At 47.6% G+C, this 26,603-nt stretch overlaps 1 protein-coding gene across 4 annotated transcripts in view; it reads right to left on the reverse strand.

The window, feature by feature from the left end:
• Positions 1–3,751: 3,751 nt before the first annotated feature.
• Positions 3,752–26,603, reverse strand: part of cftr (CF transmembrane conductance regulator) — a 222,753-nt gene continuing 199,901 nt past the window's right edge. For all 4 annotated transcript variants that reach the window (XM_072485246.1, XM_072485243.1, XM_072485244.1 and 1 more), the window contains 7 exons: positions 22,989–23,089; positions 21,358–21,594; positions 17,772–17,927; positions 13,893–13,982; positions 7,873–8,045; positions 6,961–7,066; positions 3,752–5,871 (listed from right to left, as the gene is read on the reverse strand). In XM_072485246.1, coding sequence (XP_072341347.1) covers positions 5,665–5,871; positions 6,961–7,066; positions 7,873–8,045; positions 13,893–13,982; positions 17,772–17,927; positions 21,358–21,594; positions 22,989–23,089 — 1,070 coding nt within the window. In that variant the 3' untranslated portion in view covers positions 3,752–5,664. The remainder of the gene's footprint in view (positions 5,872–6,960; positions 7,067–7,872; positions 8,046–13,892; positions 13,983–17,771; positions 17,928–21,357; positions 21,595–22,988; positions 23,090–26,603) is intronic.

Below are 26,603 nucleotides of genomic sequence, written 5' to 3' on the forward strand. Positions count from 1 at the left end.
CACTGCGCATGCGCGGGAAACTGACAGCGGCCGCTGACGCTCCCACGCATGCGCTAGGAAACTGACAGCGGCCGCTGACGCTCCCGCGCATGCGCCGCATTTCCACGCCAGCTGGCGGGGAAACAAACGCCATTTCCGCCTGCTGGTGGGGCGGAAATCCCTCCGGCGTCGGCCTAGCCCCTCAATGTTGGCTAGGCCGCCAAAGATGCGGAGCCTTCCGCACCTTTGGGCCGGCACGATGCCCGTCTGATTGGCGCCAGTCGGCGGACATCCCGCCGTTGGGGGAGAATTTCGCCCCAGAAGTTTTGCACCCAAAGGCAATTGAATTTCAGAGTCAGCTACAATTTAAAGCAGAGAGTGTGGAATGCAAATTGAAGTAATTAGATGCATTTCTGGAGAAGGAAGGGATTGCGATATATGCAAAATCAGAAAACATCTTCCAATTTGCAATTTGTTCTTTCGTCACTTTTCCCAAAACAAAATGCCACACACTCAATAATATTAGTCTGCCTCAGTATTAGACTCGCCTCATTTAAATGTGTGCATAAGTATAAAACATACCACTATACTCCATTAAACTAGTTGAATATTTTGTAATGAACTTACACAGACAGAAATCTAATTCTAGGTTCAGTAGGATTATAAGTAAAATTATACCCCATTACACCAGGTAAACATTTTGTAATTAACCTACACACTACATATTCCTATATTGAGAACGATTAGAAATAAAATCCAATTATAGAAAGTCAAATTCAAATTTATATACTCTTAAATTATTGAGTACTTTCTGACATACACACCAATTTGACATGGTGCATTAAAATCCATATGCTGAAATTTGGTATCAGCTAAATAAAAGCAAGTTGTTTAATTATGGGCATCTTTGGAAATGCACAACACTGTTAATGCTTGAAATGACAAGGAAGTGGCTTCAATGTACATGGTATGTAACACAAGAACAGAGTTTGAATCCTTCCAGCAATTTATCAGTGTCAACTTTCAGTGACAGCGACCTTACTTCTGATTTAAAGGTCTCGAGTTGAAGACCTATTCTGGAGAGTCGAACCCGATCTTGGCTGACATTTCAGTATATTACTGGGGAAACGAGGTGCCATCTTTCAAATGAGGCATTAAATTGAAGCCCCATCTGCCATCTCTGATGGATGGAAAGATCCAAGGGCACTATTCAAAGAGCCGGGGAATTCTCGGACCCTCACCAAAATCTATCAATGAATATCTCATTGCTATTTTTTGGAAACTCCTGCATGCAAATTGGCTGCAGTGTTTCCTTAGATTATATCATTGACCACACTGCAAAAGTACTTAATTAGCTATAAAATGCTTTGGGATGTGAGGTTATGAAAGGCTAAATTACTAAATACAAAGTCCGAGCTGGCTTCTAAAGCAGACCAAGGCAGGCCAGCAGCACGGTTCAATTCCCGTACCAGCCTCCCCGAACAGGCGCCGGAATGTGGCGACTAGGGGCTTTTCACAGTAACTTCATTTGAAGGCTACTTGTGACAATAAGCGATTTTAATTTCATTTTCATTTCATTCCCTTCCATCCTCCTTCCAGCTTGGACTTCTTTCTATTGGTTGAAACAAATCACAGAAACTGACTAAGAGCAGGATTTCCGGCTCCCTTTCATGTTTGACGGATTCAGTGATAGGAGTGGAGAATATTGCGAGAACTGCCAAGTCGTGTTTTATAGCAGCGTAAACATGTGATGCGATTGTCCCCTCCCCCCCCCCCACCCCCATCAGTGTCCGAGGCGTGGAACACCGGGAACAGATTTGAATACTTAGCATACCATTATCAGGCCCCCCCCCACACTGGAACCTCCACGCCCCCCCCCCGTCCCTGTCAAAAATTCCATCCATGATGGCTTACATCACAACTGGTCTCCCAAGGTGTGCACCTGGCGAGCAGACTTCACAGGGGAGCTCAGGTGAGTGCAGAGCTTTGGGGGGGGGTTCGTGCCCAGGCAGTGCCAGGGTAGTGCTGAGGAGGCTCCAGAGCTCAGTGGGATGGGGTGTTCAGGGTGACCTTCTTTGCCCTTGCCGCACTGGGCTGGCCTCTACAAATGGCGTCCCACTCCTCAGCTAAGCTTCTGGTGGGGCAGGTGCATCAGAGGTCGCCCCGCCAGCGGAACATCATCATACCCGATTGTTGAAGGTTTATTTTTCAAAGTGCCCGACTATACGACGGAGAAAGCCGCCATTGCTGTTGGCAACTTCAACGCCGCTTTTTACACCAGGAAAATCTCATCCGAGACACTCGTTCCTGCACTTCCTTTGTCTTAAAGACTTCCGATCTATTTTGAAGTTTACAGTTGTATTAAATTTATGAAAAAGTGAACTTTATAAATTTAGAGCCCAATCCAACAGCCACGCTGCGCCCGATTAGCAGCTCGCCATGGCGCAGCGTGGCTAATAGAAGCTGGGAGAATCCGTTCCCGGGATCTACCCGGCTCGCAATGCCTCGCGAGATCTAACATGATCCTGCAAAACGTTGCGACGTAAATCCCACCCATTGTGGGCGGGATCACCTTTTGACAAATCTGCATATTAAAGTGAGACAGCTACTCTCACTTTAATGGGCAGGTTCCCGAGGTACCTGAGTCTTTGGGATTTATCCCCTTCGCTTCGGAGACCTTGGGTATGTGCCCCCACAAATGAAGGCCAGATGGAATGGCTGTCAAGGGGGTCGGAGGCATCCAGCTGGATGCCCTTTGGGAAGGGTGGTGTACTGGCACTGCTGGTGTCACCTGGGCACCCTGGCCCTTCTAAGGTGTCCAGGTGGCACTGCCAGTTTGACACTGCCAAGCTGGTATTTTTTGTGCATGCTGGGGGTACCCTGCGTGGGTGTTTGTGGGAGTGGGTACCCTCTCACAGTGCATTCTGGGTAGGGGGCATGAGGGTCGCTTTGGGGGCTGCGGCGATCGGGAAGCCATTTAAAAAATGGCATCCCAATCTTTTGTTACACTGGGGAGTTTCAGCGAGCGGAGCTCCTCAGTGTACAAAACAGTACTATGTGCATCCTCGGCAGCGCATTTGCTGCTGAGGCCCCTTATACAACACGAGTTGTGTTGTATAGCCACATGTTTCTCGGTGCGGCGAGTGACAGGAAACACGCAGCTAAACGCGCTCGCTATGGAACTTTGTTCCCAATCAATTGAAACCCAGTGTGTTCAGATTTTAAATTCACTGGACAAATATTGATCAACTGGCTAATGTAGCACCCATATTTTAAAAGGGTTGCATAACTAACCAGTCAATGGGCGGCACAGTGGCGTAGTGGGTAGGACTGTTGCCTCATGGCGCTGAGGGCCGGGGTTCGATCCCGGTCGCGGGTCATGGTCTTTTGGAGTTTGCACATTCCCGTATCTGCGTGGGTCCCATAACGCACAAGATGTGCACGGTAGGTGGATTGGCCACGATAAATTGCCCCTTCATAAAAAAACTAACCTGTGAATTGCAGGCCAGTTGACTTAATGTGTATTGTAGGAAAAGATTGTGAATCTTTCTTTAAAGATCTGGATAAAGAGAAAATAGTTAGAAGCAGGCAGCACTGAATATGTTGGTAAAAGTTGTGTCCAGTGAATTTTTCCTGAAAATGGTCTAGATTTGGATATTTGTAAGCATTTGGTCAAACAAGACTATCCATATATCCACAATATGAAGGCTGAGAATCAGCGGTGATTTGAGCAGTTACTCGAGAGTTACAATGAAATAGTTTATGTAACAGGTGTTATTGAAATGTTTTTATTTCACACAGAATTGTTGTTTCACATGAAACGCTAATATCTCTTCAAAGTGATAAAAGTTCCCAACATTATACTAAATACTTAGACATGATATTTGTAGAATGTGGCACACAAGGATAAAAATAATTTCGAACAAAACTAGTGGTTATTTACTCGCTCCAAACATACTTGCATTAAACCAAATCTGCAGGCAGTTCTAAGTTTAATTGCAGAATTGAAGAGCAAATTATTCTTTACATTCTAAAAGTTTACAATACCATATGAATTTGAATGGTAATTTTATGTGTAGAATTCCTAGCCTTAAAAAACCACCAGCTATTTTTAAAATATTGATTGAAGTTATATAAAAAGTACACATTTGTTTACAGTGCAAGAGAGTATGTTTGTTTCTTTTTAAAATACTGAACAGGACAACATTATTATTGTTCAAAGGTAAAGTACTAAAAAAAACTATTGCTGTTAAAGGTCAGGCTTGAACTGTGAAAATAATTTTGTATTAAATAGAACAAAGAACAAAGAAAAGTACAGCACAGGAACAGGCCCTTCGGCCCTCCAAGCCTGCAGCAACCAGAGGGGAGATACTTTCCCAACAAGGGCTTTTTTGTCTCCCGTCTGGAAATATGTGCCTTGTTGCACAGTCACCATCTCAGTTCATGGAATTTCATATCTTCCTTCAGTGGAACAGCTGAAAAATGGGAGAATGACTAACCATTATTCCATCTTAATCCGAGTAAAAATTTAAATATTTTCCACCAAGAACAGTTCCAGTAGCGATCGCCATCCGAAAGCTCAAAGACAACGGGTGCGTGGGAAGACCATCTCCACCAATTCACACACCTCCCCGACTTGCACGTAGATCACGGTTCCTTTGTGGTCACTGGGTCAAAATGCCGGAACGTCTGATCAAGCAACATTGCGGGTAAATCTTCACCGTGTGGACTGTGGTGATTCAAGGAGTGGACTCGCCAACCATCTTGTACAGGACAATGAGCGATGGGCAATAAATGCTAGTCTTGCTAATAATAGTCACAACCAAGAGCAAATCTTTTTAAAAGTTCTGCAAAACTAGATATACTGTCGAGTAAATTGCAGTGCCCTTTTGGGAGAGGGTTGGACGACTATGGAAGACTCTCTAATAATCATTGATTAAATATAAAATTGCAATCTTGTGTTTCATATTGATGCAAAACGCCACCATAGTCCTGGCAGGGTTAATAATTTGGAACAAATGTTCAAAAGTACAGAGTTATCTCAAGCCTTCTACATATATTTTTCTGAATTATAGTTTAAATACAAGGCTTAGAGCAACAGAAAGAAGGACAACTTTACAATGCAACCCCTCCCTTGCAAACGGTTTGATCCCTCTCATACTTAGTTGTGTGGAGTAGCACACAAGTGAATATCATGATACACCATTAGCAAATATTGTGTGCTAGGCATAAGACTCTGAATTTGGTGCCAGCAGTGACTATTTCCACTGTTGTAAACCCACTGTGACCATTAACAAAGAGATGTCATCACATTGGTAAAATGATCCTGCATTGACAGCGATGGAAGGCAGTTGGCTTTTAAACATCGATAAAGAAGCCCTTCATTCTAAAAGAACTTTGCCGAGCCAATAGAGGTTTGCTGAGCTGTTTTCCTACATTAGGCTCCATGTGCAGTCATCCAGTATATAATGTGGATTCACTTCAATCCAGATATGTAATTACACTCTTGACCCCAGAATACTTGAAGGTTGGATGAAAGCCTTGATCAGGGTCTCTTTATTTAGCTAGCAATTTCTAAGAGTAATGAAGAGATCTGTGCTGCGGGTGTAGCTGTCACAGTTCTCTTTTGGGAACTGCTTTTATTACCCTCATGGGTATATATTGTGCATTTTGTTCTTTGTAGCATTATAACCTTGTTTCTTGGAGGTCTTCCTCTGCCTCCTCCTGTAAGGCACTTATTTTTGGCCGTGTTTTCCTTTTGCTTGAGTTCCTTCTGTGAGCGGTGAATAGCTTTGCCCGGTCCAAATGGCCAAAGACCTGCTTGAAGAGGCTTGCCTCGGTTAAAAGTTTCTGCAGAGCATCAAACTGCTTCACTGAGCACCCTTCAATCACCTAAAATGATATTTCACAGTTGATCAATCGTTAGACAATGGAGGTCCATACAGTTCATCTTCAATTAGATTGGATTCTGGTCTTAATTGACGAGTGTAAAGTCGAACATAATTATTTACTAACAATACACCCAATTGATTGCTTTTACCGAGTAAAGTGAAACAAGGATACAAGCTGCATCTGGAATGGGAGGGTGAGGATCTCTCAACATTTTATCACGGGATTTGTTTAAAATAAATCATTTCATCCCAGATCTGGGTCACTGTCCGTGTGGAGTTTGCACATTCTCCCCGTGTTTGCGTGGATTTCACCCCCACAACCCAAAGATGTGTAGGGTAGGTGGATTGGCCACGCTAAATTGCCCCTTAATTGGAAAAAAAATTAATTGGGTTCTCTAAATTGAAAAAAAACACATTAATTTTGTTTAAAACAAAACTATTTGGCAATATGCCATAAAGTGACCACACGGGACGGGCGGCACGGTAGCACAGTGGTTAGAACTGTTGCTTCACAGCGCCAGGGTCCCGTATTTGATTCATGCTTGGGTCACTGTCTGTGCAGAGTCTGCACATTCTTCCCGTGTCTGCGTGGGTTTCCTCCGGGTTCCTCCCACAAGTCCCGAAAGACGTGTTTGTTAGGTGAATTGGACATTCTGAATTCTCCCTCAGTGTACCCAAACAGGCGCCGGAGTGTGGCGACTCAGGGATTTTCCCAGTAACTTCATTGCAGTGTTAATGTAAGCCTACTTGTGATGATAATAAAGATTATTATTACAAAAGAGTAGAAGGGACCATAAATGGTATCGAATATAGAAGACATAAGCTTTAGATGGTGATAAAAATGTTGGTCTGCTTAGTAGACCAGTGTGCAAGTCTTTCAGGAACATGTGGTGCATCTGATTTTATTTTCTGCCTTTGCCAATGATCGGTAGTGATATCCTTCCCTTACAACCAAGGTCTCATAGGTGAGCCAAACCTTCCTGTTCCTGCCAAACACTGCTCCACCTCCTCTTCAACTGCACACTCTGGTTCACAGAAACATGTCTCCCAAACCAACCTCAAGGAATCGAAGGCGAACTTAAGAACATACCAGAAATTGCTGACAATCGAGGAGAGCTTCCACTCTGTGTTCTGACAGTATAACAGTGCAGTTCGAAAATGTACGTTTGAGAGTTTTCCGTATGATTTGGAATGTTCTGTCCCAAAAAAATAACAGAAAATTCAGATTGGAATCTGCCATTTTATATCTAATGTATTATAAACTCATCTTTGCTGGCCGATCTTAAATAACCGATGAATCTCTTAACAGCAATGGATTTGATACAAAATAATTGCTACACTCCTTGAGAATAATCGTTGCTCTATGTTCCATTTGTTTTATGCGGAAGGTCAGTCGGCTGGATGCCTGCCTCGTGATGTTGAGCAACGCCCACAGAGTGGGTTCTATTCCCGTGCTGGCTGAGGTTAACATGAGGTTACTGCTTTCTAACCTTTGTCCCTCGCCTGAGGTGTGGTGATACTCAGGTTAAATCGCCACCAGTCAGCTCTCTCTCACACAAAGGGTGGAGCAGCCACGGTCCTCTGGGACGATGGCATATTTCATTTCATTAATTCTATACAGTCGTCTGCACATGATTCAAATCAGCTATCAACTCGAAAACTACAAAGTGAAACTGGAAATAATAATAGTATAAAATTATTTTCGGAATCAGAAAAACGATTCTGGCACATCAACATTTAGCAGTTCTTAATATTTGAAATTGAAAATGAAGGCAATCCGAAAACAGCTTGTACCAGCCGCCCCGAACAGGCGCCGGAATGTGGCGACTAGGGGCTTTCCACAGTAACTTCATTGAAGCCTACTTGTGACAATAAGCGATTTACATTTCATTTTCATTTCAAATTAGCAAGAAGAATGTTTATTATTTATTATCTGTTTGGCGATCATCGACTACTTGTAGTCATTGTTTAAATCTATTCATACTTTGGAGCTCAAACTTACACCGGGTCCAGGTGAGCAGTAGGTTCATCCAGAAGTAGGATTTTGGCTTTGCTGAGAATGGATCGTGCCAAACACATGAGTTGTTTGTGGCCATTGCTGAGAATATAGCCACCATCCACCAAAACAAAGTTAAGATTATCTGGGAATTGCTCAATCATTGATTTCAAGCCAACCTGCAGAGATAGAATTAGCATCAGTAAGCAGGTAATAAGGTAAGAGAGAGGAGGAGGAGTAGACCATTCGGCTCCTTGAGCCTGCCTTCCATTCAATATGATCATGGCCAATCGGATCGTGGCCTTTACCCCACTTTCTTGCTGTTCTCCTTAATCCTTGACACCCCTATAATCCAAGAATCTATCTCAGCTTTGAACATGTTCAATGACGGCCTCTATGTCTCTCAGAGAGGAAATTGCTCCGCATCTCTATCTTAAGTGAGTGACTCCTTATTCTGAAGCCAGGTCCCTGAGTTCAAGAATCCTCCATGTGCATCTATCCTATCAAGCCCTCCCATATGTTTCAATGGGATCAACTCTCATTCTTCTTTGAAGCTACAACCTGTTTTTAACCCCAAAATTAACCTGATGAAAACTCTCTGAACTGACTCCAATACAAATATCTCCCTCGTAAAAATAAGGAGCCCAAAACAAAGAAACAGTTCTCTCAGTGCGGACTCATCAAAGCCCTGAATAATCGTAGCAAGAAGTTCCCTCCTTTCATACTCATCCCCTTGTGATAAAGGCCAACGTTCCACTTCTTTTCCTAATGACATGTTGTGCCTGCTTGCTAACATTTGCTTTTCTATTCTTCCTGCCAAAGTCATAATCTCACATTTTCCCACATTATATTCCATTCCATAATAAGTTCCCACTCTAGTCACCTCTACAGACACTTTGTGTGTCTTCCTTGCAACTTGCTTTCCCACCTCTTTTGCATGGTCAGAACATTTGGCTACAATATACTCAGTCCCTCCGTGGATTGGAAGTATTTGAGGTCCCAGCACTGCTCCCTGTGTCAACCTACAAATGACTCCTCTATCTCTTCTGTTTTCTATTGGTTAGCTAATCCTCTATCCAAACCAAATACCCCAAACACCAAGAGCTCTTATCTTGTGCAGTAACCTCTTTGTGAAACCCCTTTGCTTTTTGGAAAACACTCAGGGCAGGATTCTCCACGGCCGCGTGTTTCTCAGAGACACGCCATCCGCTTGTGGCGGGATTCTCTGCTCCCGCCGCTTGTCAAGGGATTTCCCATTGAAGCCACCCCACCCTGCCGGGAAACCCAGAGAATCCCGCCACCAGGGCACGGTCGGAAAATTCCAGAATACTTTGGGAGTTGGGGGGGGGGTCCTCTTTTTCCACCCTCTTCATTACATCCTCTAATAACCCTAGTAAATTCATCCAAAATGATTCCCTTTCATAAAACCACGTTGACCATGGTTTGATTGTATTGGTTCTTTTTCCTAATGGCCTGCTACTTCCTTAATAATGGATACTGGCATTTTCACAATGTCAGGCTCACTCATCCCTCATTTCCTGCTTTCTCGTTCCCTCTTTCTTGAACAGGGCATCACATCTACAGTTTTCTAATCCGATGGGATCTTTTTGAAAGGCTACAAACAATGGATCTAAGTTTGGATTGCAACAGATGGAACTATGCGCAAAATCAGAACACATCCCTTTAGTTCAAAGAATAAGAAGCATCTTTTCCTTTTCCATGAACTCATGGGAGTCTTACGATCACCGCCTGCAGTGGCTCCACTGCTCTTGGCTTCTGTCCTAGGCACCTGTGCGCTCTATCCACCTCTGGGGCCTTGTCCAGCACCCCCTCCGCCACCAGCCCCGTCAGCATCCTCGAAATGTATCTCGTAGTACTCATGCCTTCCACACCTTCAGGTAGGCCAAGGTTGCGCAGGTTCTGCCTTCTAGATCTATTCTCCTGCTCCTCTATCTTTGCTCTTAACGACTTGCAAAGGTCCCCCAAGAGCGCCACCTCTGCCTCCAACGCCACCACCCGATCGCTGTGGTTCGACATCACCCTCTTCATCTCCCTGATCTGCCACCCCTGCGCCTCCAACCACTTCTCAACCCCTTCCACTGAACCCTTCAGGGGTGCAACCGGCCCTTTGATGATCTTCGATCGGTCCTCCTGTATCTCTTTTCCTTGTTGATGGACCTCTTCCGTCATAAAAGCCAACAACTGCTCCATCTGGGGCTTTCCAACCTGAACCAGCCCTTCCCCCTCCACCATCTTTCCAATAACTGCTGTGCCATAGGTCTCTTCCAGCTCCTTGGCCAGGTCTTTCACCTTGTGCCGGGTCTAGTAACAAGCAGACATGCCACAGCCGGGAGGGAAACTTCTCCGATCTTCAACTGCACTTCCCGTCGGTATTTCTCCCGTTTTCGGTTTTATGCCTTCGTGCAGGAGCTGCCCTGTGAGCGACCACTCACTCCATGGCCACCACCGGAAGTTACACGGGCGACTTTATAATGATTGAGATCATAAGCAATTATTTTTATGAAAGGAGAATTAAATGACTAAACAAATTGAGAGTATTTTACCCAGGTGACCCAAAAACAGCAACTAATGGTGTGACGCCATGCATTCATCCCCACACTTACAGAGCGCCTCCTCTACACCCCTCTCACGTCACCTGGTGCTGGGAATTCAGGGGAGACAGCCTGCTCCATGCTACCTGCATCCGGCTGAGATGCCCGTAGCTTCTGTCCTCATCATGGAGGTGTCGTGGGGGCTGCCCCACTCGCTGCTGCTCTTACATCACTGCAGGGACAGTCTCTGTCATAGGGTCTTGGGGTGTCGATAGTTCCGAACTCGGAGCAGCCAAGCTGGTGAGGGATGATGATGGTTCTCCCTCAGAGTTGGCCTCACATCAGCATCTTGGACTTCTGTAGCTTTTTCATGATGCTCTTGCACTCTGAATGGGGCCTCCAACTGGACAACAGCTGGCACCCACTCCAAACATGGAGCAGTGGATGTGGTGCATATGGATTTCAGTAAGGCATTTGATAAGGTTTCCCATGGTAGGCTCATTCAGAAAGTTAGAATTGGCTGGTCGAAAGAAGACAGTGCGTTGTAGTGGATGGAAAGTATTCAGCCTGGAGGTCGGTGACCAGTGGTGTCCCTCAGGGATCTGTTCTGGGACCTATCCTCTTTGTGTTTTTTATAAATGACTTGGATGAGGAAGTGGAAAGGTGGGTTAGTAAATTTGCCGATGACACCAAGGTTGGTGGAGTTGTAGATAGTGTCGAGGGCTGTTGCAGGTTACAACAGAACATTGGCAGGAAGCAGAGCTGGGCTGAGAAGTGGCAGATGGAGTTCAATCTAGATAAATGTGAAGTGATTCATTTGAATGCTGAATACAGGGTTAAAGGCAGGATTCTTGGAAGTGTGGAGGAACAGAGGGATCTTAGGGTCCACGTACATAGATCCCTCAAAGTTGCCACCCAGGTTGATAGGGTTGTTAAGAAGACGTATGGTGTGTTGGCTTTCATTAACAGGGGGATTGAGTTTAAGAGCCATTATAGGAAGGATGTGGATGCTTTGGAGAGGGTGCAAAGGAGATTTACCAGGATGCTGCCTGGACTGGAGGGCATGTCTTATGAAGAAAGGTTGAGGGAGCTCGGGCTTTTCTCACTGGAGCGAAGAAGGAAGAGAGGTGACATGATAGAGGTGTACAAGGTGATGAGAGGCATGGATAGAGTGGATAGCCAGAGACTTTTCCCCAGGAATACTTTAGCGATGGAAAAGGATAAGTATATACCGCAGGGCAAGAGTTATAGCTGGGGGGAAAGGCAATTATGATGCGATAAGGCAAGACTTAGGATGCATAGGATGGGAGGGAAACTGCAGGGGATGGGCACAATTGAAATGTGGAGCTGGTTCAAGGAACAGCTACTGCGTGTCCTTGATAAGTATGTCCCTGTCAGGCAGGATGGACGTGGTCGAGCAAGGGAACCATGGTTTACTAAAGTAGTTGAATCACTTGTTAAGAGGAAAAAGGAGGCTTATGTAAAGATGAGACGTGAAGATTCAGTTAAGGCGTTCAAGAGTTACAAGTTAGCTGGGAAGGACCTAAAGAGAGAGCTAAGAAGAGCCAGGAGGGATATGAGAAGTCTTTGGCAGGTAGGATCAAGGATAACCCTAAAGCTTTCTATAGATATGTCAGGAATAAAAGAATGACTAGGGTAAGAGTAGGGCCAGTCAAGGACAGTAGTGGGAAGTTGTGCGTGGAGTCCGAGGAGATAGGAGAGGTGCTAAATGAATATTTTTCGTCAGTATTCACACAGGAAAAAGACAATGTTGTCGAGAAGAATACTGAGATACAGGCTACTAGACTAGAAGGGCTTGAAGTTCTTAAGGAGGAGGTGTTAGCAATTCTGGAAAGTGTGAAATTAGATAAGTCCCCTGGGCCGGGTGGGATTTATCCTAGGATTCTATGGGAAGCTAGGGAGGAGAATGCTGAGCCTTTGGCTTTGATCTTTGTCATCATTGTCTGCAGGAATAGTGCCAGAAGACTGGAGGATCGCAAATGTTGTCCCCTTGTTCAAGAAGGGGAGTAGAGACAACCCCGGTAACTATAGACCAGTGAGCCTTACTTCTGTTGTGGACAAAGTATTGGAAAGGTTGATAAGAGATAGGATGTACAATCATCTGGTAAGGAATAATTTAATTAGGGTGGAGATGGCTGTCATGAGGGGACATAATTTTAAGGTGATTGGAGGAAGGTATAGGGGAGACGTCAGAGGCCGGTTCGTTACACAGAGAGTGGTGGGTGTGTGGAATGCACTGCCAGCAGAGGTGGTGGAGTCAGAGTCATTAGGGACATTTAAGCAACTCTTAGACAGGCACATGGACAGCAGTAAGTTGAAGGGGTGTAGGTTAGGTTGATCTTAGATTAGGATAAATGGTCAGCACAACATCATCGGCTGAAGGGCCTGTACTGTGCTGTACTGTTCTATGTTCTAAGTTCTAAACATCTCTGCGCCATCAGAGACACAGAGTGGTTCATGCTATACAAAGTCTCATTCTTTCTGTGTCTATCAGCATATTGCTGCTGCTGCATGGACTCAGACTGCTGCTGTATAAGGCTCTCCAAGAGGGTGGCCACTTTCTCAATGGAGGAGCTCATACACTCAAATACCTGAGCCATGACCAGACATGGGCTGCACGGATTTCTCCATTGTCTGTCCATGGCTCTACAAGGCCTCGGGGGTCCGTGACAATTGCAGTTTGTCTGTCACTGATGTTTGTGACACCCGAGGCCCAGCATCTCCATCCAGTGGAGCGTGGCTGTGTCTAGCCTCCGTGGGGAACTGCCCACTGCTCGTTCTGCCTCACTCCCCACCTCCTGCTCACCCAGTGCTCTTTGCCATTAAGTTCTTAACTTAATTTAGGCCCAACCCAGGTGAGTGTGTCTGTGCTGGTGGATGATGTGGACGTATGATGACTCTATGATGCCCCAAAGTGGAAAATAGCTTGGTAATTGGCATTGTCAAGGGTCAAAGGTGAATATCGATCATTTGGGTGAGTTGTGGGATAACAACCAGGCAATCGTATCCCAGCAAAGAGTCATAACCGGACTTCAAATAGGAATTAGGAGAAAGCAAAGTACTTTTCATTTTGTCGAAAAATACCTCAGGAAATGAACAATTATTGCTGGATTAAGAATTCTGACCTTGATGTTGTTCATCAAAGAAAAACTCAAACCCCAGGATATAATTTGAATTCTTGCACGGGTTAAAATAGGAGGCAGCTTGCACAATGCAAACACAATGGATGTTTGCAGAAAAGTAATCATGCTGTGAACTTTGAACTGCATTTTTCAATGGCTTAGTTATTTTTAAAATTTGATGTAAAGAACATTACTCAAAAGCTGAGAAAATTCAATTAAATTTCAATGATTTACGGCGAAATTTTGCGAAATGGCATCTGAGTTGCTTTAGTTTATCCAGGGTCAATGAATCATGGACTGTGTTTGTAACCAACACCCAGCAAAGCTTTACCTCTTCAGTAACATTCCAGATCTCCTCATCACTCCACTGTTCGTAAGGATCCAGGTTTTTCCGGAAGGTTCCAGAGAACACAAAGACTTTCTGTAAAGTGGAATATTGAATTGAGTTGTTTTGTAAAAGTTTATTATCGTTCTGAGTGACATCATCATCAATATATCATCACAGGATGAGAAGGCAGAAAAGCCAGTAGTCGTCTCGATTCTTTCCTCACTGTTAGGATCAGTTATTCACAGACTGTTTGGTTGAAGAACGCAGTTTCAAACGGATTATAATCACCAACAACCCATTTAAGTTAGAACACTCTGCAATGCTTATAATTTGAAACTGCTGCATGTAAACAGTATATTGTCAGAAATCAAGTATTTACGCACAGATATGAAGTGGGTGTGGCAGCTTCTCACTCAGAGTCTGTCCACATTCGGAAGGAGCAGACAGACGGCAGGAGCCCAGAGAAGGAAGAAGATGGGGAGGGAAGAGGAGCGGGTGGGCGGGGGGGGGGGGGGGGGGGGGGGGGGGGGGCTGGCGTGGGGCGATCAGAGCAGGGAGAAAGCACAAGATGGGGGGCAAATGGAGAACAGGAGCACTGTGGGGGTGAAGTGAGGATGGAGGGAGAGGACGTGTAGAACAAAAAAGGCCAAGGCAGCAGGAGCAGGACAACGGGGGAAAGGGGGGAGCAGGGCCAAATGGATAAGTGGGGGGGGGGGGGTATAGGATCACGGGGTTGGGTAGCAGGACTGCAGGTGTTGGGGGGGGGGCAGGATCGCAGGGGTGGGGGGGGGGCGGCAGGACCGCAGGGGTGGGGGGCCAGATCGCAGGGGTGAGGGGGGCCAGATCGCAGGGGTGGGGAAGGCAGGACCGCAGGGGTGGGGGGGCCGGATCGCAGGGGTGGGGGGGACAGGATCGTAGGGGTGGGGGGACAGGATCGCAGGGGTGGGGGGACAGGATCGCAGGGGTGGGGGGGGTCAGGATCGTAGGGGTGGGGGGGACAGGATCGCAGGGGTGGGGGGGGGGGCAGGATCGTAGGGGTGGGGGGGACAGGATCGCAGGGGTGGGGGGGGGACAGGATCGTAGGGGTGGGGGGGCAGGACCGCAGGGGTGGGGGGGGGACAGGATCGCAGGGGTGGGGGGGGGGTCAGAATCGCAGAGGGTTGGGGGACAGGATCGCAGGGGTGGGTGGGGGGGTGGGGGGCGGATGGCAGGGGTGGTTGTGGGGGGCAGGATCGCAGGGGTGGGCGGGACAGGATCGCAGGGGGGGGCAGGATCGCAGGGGTGGGGGGGACAGGATCGCAGGGGTGGGGGGCAGGATTGCAAGGGGGGGGACAGGATCGCAGGGGTGGGGGGGTCCGGATTGCAGGGGTGGGGGGGGCAGGACCGCAGGGGTGGGGGGGTAGGATCGCAGGGGTGGGGGGGACAGGATCGCAGGGGTGGAGGGTGGGGCGGATCGCAGGGGTGGGTGGGGGGGGGGGCGGATCGCAGGGGTGGGAAGGCAGGACCGCAGGGGTGGGGGGGGGGGGGGCAGGACTGCAGGGGTGGGGGGGCAGGATCACAGGGGTGGGGGGGGCAGGATCGCAGGGTTGGGGGGGACAGGATCGCAGGGGTGGGGGGCAGGATCGCAGCAGTGGGGGGGCAGGCTCACAGGAGTGGGGGGGGGGGCAGGATCGCAGGGGTGGGGTGGTCCGGATCGCAGGGGTGGGTGGGGGGGGGGCCGGATCGCAGGGGTGGGAAGGCAGGACCGCAGCGTTGGAAGGGGGGGGCAGGACTGCAGGGGTGGGGGGGAGCAGGATCGCAGGGGTGGGTGGGGGGGGCCGGATCGCAGGGGTGGGAAGGCAGGACCGCAGCGTTGGAAGTGGGGGGAGCAGGATCGCAGGGGTGGGGGGGGGGTGACAGGATCGCAGGGGTGGGGGGGTCGGATCGCTGGGGTGGGTAGGGGGGGGGGCCGGATCGCAGGGGTGGGAAGGCAGGACCGCAGGGGTGGGGGGGGGGGCAGGACTGCAGGGGTGGGGGGGGCAGGATCGCAGGGGCGGGGGGGGGGGCAGGATCGCAGGGGTGGGGGGCAGGATCGCAGGGGTGGGGGGCAGGATCGCAGGGTTTGGGGGGCAGGCTGACAGGGGTGGGGGGGGCAGGACTGCAGGGGTGGGGGGGCAGGATCGCAGGGTTGGGGGGGCAGGCTCACAGTGGTGGGGGGGCAGGCTCACAGGGGTGGGGGGCCAGGACCGCAGGGGTGGGGGGGGGAGGCAGGACCGCAGGGGTGGGGGGCCGGATCGCAGGGGTGGGGAGGGCAGGATCGCAGGGGTGAAGGGGCAGGATCCAGGGGTGGGGAGGGCAGGATCGCAGGGGTGGGGTGGGGGGGGACAGGATCGCAGGGGTGGGGGTGGGCAGGACCGCAGGGGTGGGCGGTGGGGGGCTGGATCGCAGGGGTGGGGGTGGGGCAGGACCGCAGATGTAGGGGGGGGGCATGATCGCAGGGGTGGGGGGGTGGGGGGGCAGGACCGCAGGGGTGGGGGGTGGGGGGCCGGATCGCAGGGTGGGTGGGGACAGGATCGCAAGGGTGGGGGGGGGGGGGGACAGGATCGCTGGGGTGGGGGGGGCAGAATCATGGGAGTGGTGGGAGCAGGATCGCTGAGGAGTGGAAGTAGGAATACTGGGGGGGGGGGGGGGCTGCTGCAGTGGGAAGCTGGAACCCTGGGGGAGCAGAAGTGCTGGGGGATGAGCACGAACATTGGAGGTGAGGGCAGGAATGCTGGGGAGGTGGTGAGCAGGAATGCTGGGGGGTGGGTGGAAACACTGGGGGTGGTGATCAGGAATGCTGGGGGGAGCAGGAATATCTGGGGGGAATAGGAATGCTGGGGGGGAGCAGGAAGCTGGAATAGTCATGGGGTGCCAGGAAAATACTGGGGTGGGTATCAGGAAAACATTCGGGGGGGGAGGTGAGCAGGAAAATGCTGGGGGAGGGTGAGCTGGAACCCTGGATGGGAACAGGAATGCTGTGGGGGAGCAGGAATGCTGGGGGGGGAGCAGGAATGCTGTGGGGGGGGCAGGAATGCTGGGGGGCGAGGGGAGCAGGAACGCTGTGGGGGAGCAGGAATGCTGGGCGGGGAGCAGGAACACGGGTGTGATCAGGAACACTGTGGGGGGGGGAGCAGGAATGCTGTGGGGGAGCAGGAATGCTAGGCGTGGAGCAGGAACACGGGTGTGATCAGGAACACTGTGGGGGGGGTGGTGAGCAGGAACAATGGGGTGGGGGCAAGAATGCTGGGGTAGTGTGGGAGCAGGAATGTGGAAGAAAGAGCACTATGGTAGTGAAGGAGAGCAGAAAAATGTTCGGAGCAGAGCACGCCTCCAGTTGCTACTCATTCATTCTCGGTGACCAGAATGCCCTGTTTCCCCTGACGGGGGCGGGGGTTTAGTACCGGAGACACTGTTTGAGAATGAAGACCAGCCCATTCAGGACTGAAGTGATGAGGAATTTCTTCATTCAGAAGGTGATGAATCTTTGGAATTCTTTGCTCCAGAGTTGGGGTCGGTCATTGGGTACATTTAAGACAGGATCGATAGATTTCCAGATATTACAGATATCAAGAGATATGGGAAATATTGCAGGAAAATGGGATTCAACTAGAAAATCAGAACCTTTGTGTTTACCATTTGAAATGTACATGTACTAGGAGCTGCTAAAAATCCCAGACTCTTGAATGTATTCAAAAGCTGCTTTAATCTTTATCCCCAGCCTAGAATAAATCATGCCACAATTTTCAATATCATTGAATTCACATTAAGTGAAAGAAAATCAATAAGGAACCATCACTGACATGCGATACATCTCTTCTATTCAAAAGTCTTTGCCACGTGCTGAATTTTAGGATCTATTACCTGTGGAATTACCCCGAATGCCTTTCTCCACTTTTGCAAGGAGACTGAATTCCAGGATATCCCGTCAATCTGGATTTCCCCTTCGGTGGACAAGAGACGCAGAAGAGCAGAGAGCAGAGTGCTCTTTCCAGCGCCTGTACGTCCTAGCAGCCCAACCTGTTGTGTAACCAGAGCACGGTGCTTAAAAACAGAGCTAAACACAGGAAATGGGCTGAGCCTTGTTAAAAGGGAGGTACAATAGTGACACAATGCAACTAGATTTCGATGCTGAGCAAATCACTTAAAACTGTTTTCTGTATTTCAGAAGCGACTCATTAAACAACCGTTATGATAACTAACTGATGCAAGGATACATTTGATTCTGTCTATATTGATTCTGTCTACACTGCCTTGGGAAAGCGGGCAGCATAATCAAAGACCCCTCCCACCCGCGTTATTCTCGTCCAACCTCTTCCATCGGGCAGGAGATACAAAAGTCTGAGAACACACACTAACAGCTTATTTCCCGCTGTTACCAGACTCCTAAACGACCCTCTTATGGACTGAACTGATCTCTCCACACATCTTCTCTACTGTGTAGTACTACACTCCGTATGTTTCACCCGATGCCTGTGTATTTACACTGTGTATTTATGTATGCCCTATGTTTTTCACGTATAGAACGATCTGCCTGGACTGCACGCAGAACAATACATTTCACTCTACCTCGGTACACGTGACAATACATCTAAATCTGAACATATGTTTCGGAACTTTTTGCTTACAGATGCCGTTAGGTTTCGGTATAAAATAGACTTCCAATGTTAAATCGGTATATATCTGAAATAACTTTCTATAATTCTGTTATAACCCCCAAGGGGTTGACCCAATTGATATCTCCACAGGGCTTATGGAGTGTGAGGTCCCCCACTGAGGGCTGGAAGCCAAACAGTGGCTTTGTTAATTCCCCAAAATAAAGGAAGGAACCGGCACCTCAGGAAAGTCCCGGCTAAAAACTTGGACTGTTGCTTAGTTGCTGTATTTCCTAACTGATGGTAGGCAATGAACCACCTTTGACTCATCTTTTCTGGACTCCTCATTGACTACAATAAATTCCAATGCCTGAAACCCATCAGTTTTCAACATAGTTGCAGACAACTGCCCAAAGATCATAGTTTACTGAAGAACCCAAAAGGACTCTGCTGGCCTCAGGCAGGTTGTTTTAACAGAATCTGGGCCTTGTATTGGCAGGAAACATTGAAGGCATACTGGAAAAAAAACAATCGGTTGAAAGTTGGGGAAAGTTGGTCCAGTTGCATTGCATCCTAGCCTGTTGAAAGAAGCAAAGATAAAAATAGCAGAGGTGTTGGTCACAAACCCTCAATCCTCACTTGCTGCAGGAAGAGTTGCTGTCATACCTTTATTTATGAAATTAGAGTGGAATAGACTAGGAAACCAAAGGCCAGTCAACCTAACTTCAGTGGTGTTATTTAAAAGTATTATCAGGGGGAAAATTAACTTTAATTTGAAAAGGCATGGGTTAAATAGGAGGATTCAGCGTGGATGTAAGAAAGGCAAACCGTGTCTGACTACCATGGCTGAATCCTTTGATGAGGTTGACAGAGAAGGTTGAACAAGGGAAGACAGTCAAAAAAATGGCACGCAGGAGGCCTATGAAAGAAAGAGCGAATTGCATTCGTATAGCGCCTTTCACAACCTCAGGACATCCCAACGTGCTTTGCAGCCAAGGAAGTACCTTTGCAGCATAATCACTACAAATAATGGCAACCAATGTGCACAAAACAAGCTCCTGCAAACAGAAATATAATAATGATCAGATAATCCATTCTGTGATGTTGACCGAAGGATAAATATTGCCCAGGACCTTGAGAATATTTCCCCTCCTCTTTTTCAAAATAGGTTTTTTGATGCCTGCCGTAGAGGGCCTCGGTTTATCATTTCATCTGCAAGATAGAGTCTTTGCCAGTGAAATGCTGCCTCAGTACAGCACTGGAGCATCAACCTATATTTTTGTGCTCATTTTTCTAGAGTAGGATTTTAACCCATTCCCTTAGGGGCAAGAATGCTACCACGTGAACCACAGCTGGGACACAAAGATTATTCAAAAGATGAAATTCTATGGGATTAATGGGAAGTTGGAGCTATGGATATAAAATTGACTCAGTGACAGGGAGAAAAGGATGCTGGGGGCTGTATATTCTCCATACCTGGAGGAGATTTGCAATGGTATTCCCAAAGTTTTAAGTCAATGACGCTTTGCAATTTTAATAATGATTTTGACTCAATTGTATGGATCGACGCTGTAAAGTTGCAGAAATTTGGTTAAGTAGTAGATAGCAATGACGTTAGTTTTAGGCTTTGGGATGGTGAAATGGATAGAAGGACCTCAGATAGAGGCTACAGAGCAGTATTAAGCGATGCTATTGAGGAGGATTAGTGTTGAAAGGCAGTATACAAAAATGACATGATTTTGAAAAGATATAGATAAACAGAGAGACCATAGTGTCGATATACACAAATTCTTGAAGATGGCCGAGCAAGTTGATAAGGGGGATTTACAAAAAAGCAGATGAACTTATAAATCAAGGAACGGAATATAAAACAAAGTGATCATGCTGGAACTTAATAAATCACTGATTAACCCTCAACTACAGCACGGTAGCACAGTGGTTAGCACGGTTGCTTCACCAATCGAGGGCCAGGGTCCCAGGTTCGATTCCTGGCTTAGGTCACTGTCTGTGCGGAGTCTGCACGTTCTCCCCGTGTCTGCGTGGATTTCCTCCCGGTGCCCCGGTTTCCTCCCACAGTCCAAAGATGTGCGGGTTCGGTGGATTGGCTATACTAAATTGCCCTTAGTATCCAAAAAGGGTGGGTGGGGTTACTGGCTTACGAGGATAGGGTGGAGGTGTGGGGCTTACCTAGGGTGCTCTTTCCAAGTGCCGGTGCAGGCTCGATGGGCCGAATGGCCTCCTTCTGCACCTTAAATTCTATGTTCTGTGTTGTGGACAATTCTGGGCACCAGGAATGGGTGGAGGTTTATTGCGATATGACCAAGAACAAGGGATTTCAGTTATTGGTTTGAAAAAGTTATGACTGTTTCCCTGCGAGCAAAGAAGGTTAAGAGGTTATCTAATCAAAGTTTACAAGATGTTGAGAAGTTTTGATAGGGTAGATAAAGAAAACCTGTTTCCTTTGGCAAGCGGCTCATAGATTCAAAAATTATTGGCATCGGAGTTAAGGAAAGATGAGGAGGATTTTTTTCACTCAGCATTGTCAGGAGCTGCAACTGAAAATGTGATGGAAATTGATTCCATAAATAATTTAAAAAGGGACAATACTTTTTTAAAAATTCATTCACGGGATGTAGACTTTGCTGGCTTGGGCAACATCTATCGAGGGTGAGAAATCGAGGGTTATGGACGAAAAGCAGGATTTGTAACTGAATGTGACTGCTCTTTCAATGAGTCCGCCCAGGGTTGAATGGCTTCATTCTGTGTTGTACGTTTCTGTGATTCTACAATACAGTGAAAGAACATTGGTTTAAGAGAACATTCGTGCATTGTAATGGATACATTTACTGCCTTACCCGTTGTCCTGCATTTACAGAGAAGGACAGGTCCTGAAGCACTGGGCGCCCATCATTTGTATACTTGGCCGTGAGGTTATTCACCATCATTTGGCCTCCAGATGGCCATTCATTGGTTAGATACTTGTTTTCGATGACGAGCACATTCGAGGGATTGTTGAGATTATGTTGGTTCTTGGTTTCAAATCCTTCCGGGGGTATGTCAATGTATTTAAAAACACGACTAACAGACCTCATCTGGAGGCAAGAACATTATTAAGGGTCAGTATAAATGTTCAAGCGTAAGGATTCTATTGGTCCTCAATTATGATTGATCATAGTTTCAACTTGCTCAAAAGAAATCACCAAATTCAATTATTTGACAAATGTTATTTTTGGACTTTGTAAGTAGCACGTATTTTGGAAAGGTATGCAATGGGACATTTAATACCACTTGGGGATCAAATTGATCAGTTCTTAAGAACCATTTGAACCGCTCAGGTAGAGCTTGAAACACACATGGTCATGAGTTAACTAAAAGCTTTTTGTTACGAATGGTGTCATCAATGCAAATCACTCATCAGGAGCAGCTCCATGTGATTATTTTGTAGAATCGTTTGATGTCTCTCTGTCTTTGAAAATAGATAATAGATTTTGTAAAGCCAGCCCATCTTTAAATCATATTCCTTAGAATGACAATTTTTTAAAACTTCATTTACGGGATGTGGCCGTTGCTGGTTTGGTCAGCATTTACTGCTCATCCCTAACTGCCCTTGAGAAGGTGGTGGTGAGTTGCCTTCTTGAACCGCTGCAATCCCGGAGGTGTAGGTACACCCACAGTGCGGTTAGGGAGGGAGTTCCAGGATTTTGACCCAGCGACAGCGAAGGAACGGCCGATATATTTCAAAGTCGGGGTGTTGAGAGACTTGGAGGGGAACTTCCAGGTGGTGGAGTTCCCGGGTATCTGCTGCCCTTGTCCTTTGAGGTGACAGTGGTCGTGGATTTGGAAGGTGCTGCCTATGGACCTTTGGTGAGTTCCTGCAAACTTTTTCAAAAGGCACTTTTCTTTTCTTCCCTTTTCCATTTTGTCTGGTTAATCATCATTATTGGGTAGGTGTACGGGTGATCTTCACTTAGATATTCCCTTATATCTCTCAGAACCAGCTACTGGTTTAGCACACTGGGCTAAATCGCTGGCTTTTAAAGCAGACCAAGGCAGGCCAGCAGCACGGTTCAATTCCCGTACCAGCCTCCCCGAACAGGTGCCGGAATGTGGCGACTAGGGGCTTTTAACAGTAACTTCATTGAAGCCTACTCGTGACAATAAGCGATTTTCATTTCATTTCATACTGGAATGGGCGCAATGTTATGACTGTCGATGATTTTCTCTCTGGGTGGAAAGATACTGGGCCTTGTTTCATGTCTATAATGTTGCTATTTTTAGCTAAAAGAAGGACTACTGATCATGGATTTCTATTGTGTATTCACAGGCATTTTAGATATTCAGCAGCAACATATAGGAAATTAGTTTTTAACTAAACCTTGTCAATGGCTCATCAACGGATCATTTGATCAGCGCCTTATATTATGACAAGACTTCATGAATCATTAAGCATATCCAAAAACGAAAGTATATTCCGAAGATTCTTTACCAGACTATCCACGTCGATGCTTGAATTGACAGCCCACTGCAGGGTGCTCGTGATGTTCATGGCTAAGGTGAGGATAATTCCAACTTTTCCTTCCCCGACATCTAAAGAAAATAATTGATTTGTGAATTCTTAAAACTCTAGAATTCCCGAAACCGTTCCACCTCTGAGCCCATGGAGTAGAAGGGTCTGGTACATGCAGGGTTAATTTGGGACTGAGTGCACTACCGCCCACACAGTGACATAAGAAGGCACAGTACCCAGACCCAGGGTCAGTGTGGTGTTAGCCAGAGATGTGTTAAGACCTAGGGTGGAGAAGACCTGGGGCGAAATTCTCCGGAAACGGCGCGATGTCCGCCGACTGGCGCCCAAAACGGCGCAAATCAGACGGGCATCGCGCCGCCCCAAAGGTGCGGAATGCTCCGCATCTTTGGGGGCCGAGCCAGGTCTAGGTCGGCGCCGGACGAATTTCCGCCCCGCCAGCTGGCGGAAAAGGCCTTTGGTGCCCCGCCAGCTGGCGCGGAAATGACATCTCCAGGCGGCGCATGCGCGGGAGCGTCAGCGGCCGCTGACAGCTTCCCACGCATGCGCAGTGGAGGGAGTCTCTTCTGCCTCCGCCATGGTGGAGACCGTGGCGGAGGTGGAAGGGAAAGAGCGCCCCCACGGCACAGATTGGTGGGCCCCGATCGCGGGCCAGGCCACCGTGGGGCACTGATCACGCCCCCCCAGGACCCCGGAGCCTGCCCGCGCCGCCTTGTCCCGCCGGTAAGGTAGGTGGGTTAATTTACGCCGGCGGGACAGGCATTTTAGCGGCGGGACTTCGGCCCATCCGGGCCGGAGAATCGAGCGGGGGGGCCCGCCAACCGGCGCAGCGTGATTCCCGCCCCCGCCGAATCTCTGGTCCAGAGACTTCGGCAACCAGCATGGGGCGGGATTCACGCCAGCCCCCGGCGATTCTCCGACCTAGTGGGGGGTCGGAGAATCTCTCCCTCGTTAGCGGAAGAAATTGCTATCTGTATCACAGAATTGGTATAAGTAATAATAAAGATGTCCCAGGTTTATAGCAGCACAGGGCAAGGGGAAAACCAGCAAGTAAAGGGGTTAAAATGTTGAACCCTAAAGAAATGTCACCAGCACTTGGGATAATTCAATCATCCTACAGGGCATTAGAATAAGAATGGGGACCCATGTCACACAAACCAAGGCTCCAGCCTGTCTGTAGGAGATTCATTGTCCAGCCCAGAGCAGGGAATAAAAACACATTAACACCCCATCAAGGAGTTCAGGTTAAGGGGAATATCTTGTACAGATCTGGGAGATTGTAAAGAAGCATTGTATTAGTAGATCGTTTTCCCATTAAGTGGCTCAGAAAAATATGCATAGTGATCACCTTGTATTGTTCGGAATAAATCGGTGACGTCAATACCTGCTTGTAACTTGGAAAGGACTTTAAATATATATGCATGTAACCCTGAATACGATCAGAGCTGATTTTAGCGAGCAAAGGGTAGCAGTAGAATTTGTCTGATTCTCCAGAAAGAACAGACTGGAAGTTAAGGGTGCGGACGTTTTGCTGCAGCGGAATATTCCACACAATCGCCCTTGGAAGTCCAGCTTCAGCACATAACCCATAAGGGTGAGTTAAAACCTTTTCACTTCCAGGCTTCAGCCAGTCCTGAGAAGCGCTTTTACTAATTCGGTCGGAAGAACCTTTTCAAGGAAACCCGTCACCAATGCAGATTCCCTGATCCTGAGCCTCAAAAACATAGCCTCCAAGTTGAGCAGAAACAAACAAATTAATAAATAACTTACTCGACTCTTGGGAATCCCACAACCGTCCATGTCCGTAAACTGCACGCCTACGTTTATTCAAAAGCCTCGCTACTTGCAACGCTACATCACACACAGCCATTGTTGAAAATTCTTCTTCCCAAATCACGCCGCTGCCATTTTGGAATGCCCGCCAAAGATCGGCCATTGCGAGAAATCCATTATTCCGCACTGGATGGCAACCACACTTTTAAAAATGTTCAACGTGGATCAAAAATCCACACTTGCAACTCTACTGGGACTCACCAAGGCCCAGACAAGTCACAAAAGTGGAGTTTTTGGAGGAAAGGATTTTTAAGATACACCATTCCTTGTGGTTTTGTAGCCATCTAAGATGGCCACCTGCAAAGGACCATGGGTATTATGGCCAACCCAGGACTCAGTCAGATACAGTGCCTTTGTGTATCTGAAACACAGGTGACCAGACCTGATCGAAACCCCCACTCGTTTGCACTTCAATGGCCCATTTTCCCAGGACAATAGAACGCCAATAAAGCCACCGGTACAGCCCCAGACTGATCGGCGCCACTCCCCTTACTCAGAAAGCACAACTGCCAATGACCGCTAAGGACCCACCCAGCCACCAAGGCACCCGCCCCTTTATTGGCCGAAATCGAAGACAGTTATCAGAGCCCTGTCAAACTATTGGGTCCAAGGTTAAGGACCGCCCCAAAGAGCGTGAAATCCCAGAGGGATAAAAGAGAGCACAGCCATGTGTTCTGTCTCTTTTGGATCCGGCCTGTGCCAACCCAATCGTAGCAGGAACAGCCAGCCAAGTTCAAGACCAACGATCGCTACCTGGCGGATGAGCCCAGCAGAGACACAGTCACTTTCTTCGAACCAGCCAAGTGAAATCCAGATAAAGGACGTATCCATTTGCACAGTGCCGGTCGCCCTGAAATTAAGTATAGGTTATTGTAGCTGATGGGTGTAGTTTAACTCGTAGTAGATATTGTGTTTGCATGTCGACATAACTCTTTTGTATGTAAATAAACCATCTTTTGGACTAACTAACTGGTTGTGTGGTCATTTGATCGATATAAGGGAAGGCTTGTAGTTCACCAACATTATTATAGGGCAACATTACTGGCAAACTCTGACGGGACTCGATTAGAAGTGACTTTGTCACTCCGAGAGAACCCACAAACTTTGAATCCAATTGCGAGAAAGTGAAAGAACCACAAGTGCAAGTCTCATATCGACCAAATAACCGAATTTCGGAATTGTGTACTGACCCGCGTACCTAACAGGAAGAGTGAGGTAAACTCGTTAGAATTGTGTACAACTATGGAGGGATTGTGAGCCAGAAAATAGCTTAAGCCATACCCGCTGTTCAAATCGCTGCCTTATTCCCCTGTCCCAAATTAAAAGTAGAGCAAGAGATAAGAGAAGTAATGGCCACTAAAGCAATAGAAAGATTGAACCCGAGGTCACAGCAACCAACATAGCAGAGCAATGCCCCATATGGGAGGAAGAGTTAAGGAAATACTTAAAGGGGAAAGGATGGCTCCTTTGGTCGAGTTTTTGCGCTAATGATGAGTCAGGTCCAGGAAAGATAGGACAAACTTGGTGGGAGAATCTAAGCGAGGTCCACAAGAAAAATGTATGGAAAGTCAGAAAGCCAATGGCAATAGTGCCCTGTTTGGCACAGTTGCGAGGCACAGAGGAGGTCGTGAAGACGCTCTGTAGGCAGTTAATTGAGAAGGAAGAAAAGAACGAGGGAAACAGTAACAAAAGCGAGAAGATAATTGAGCATCTCTGGGAACAGTTAGTAGCGAAGGATAAGGA

Source organism: Scyliorhinus torazame, chromosome 19 (genome assembly GCF_047496885.1).
Source record: "Scyliorhinus torazame isolate Kashiwa2021f chromosome 19, sScyTor2.1, whole genome shotgun sequence".
Lineage (NCBI taxonomy): Eukaryota > Metazoa > Chordata > Chondrichthyes > Carcharhiniformes > Scyliorhinidae > Scyliorhinus > Scyliorhinus torazame.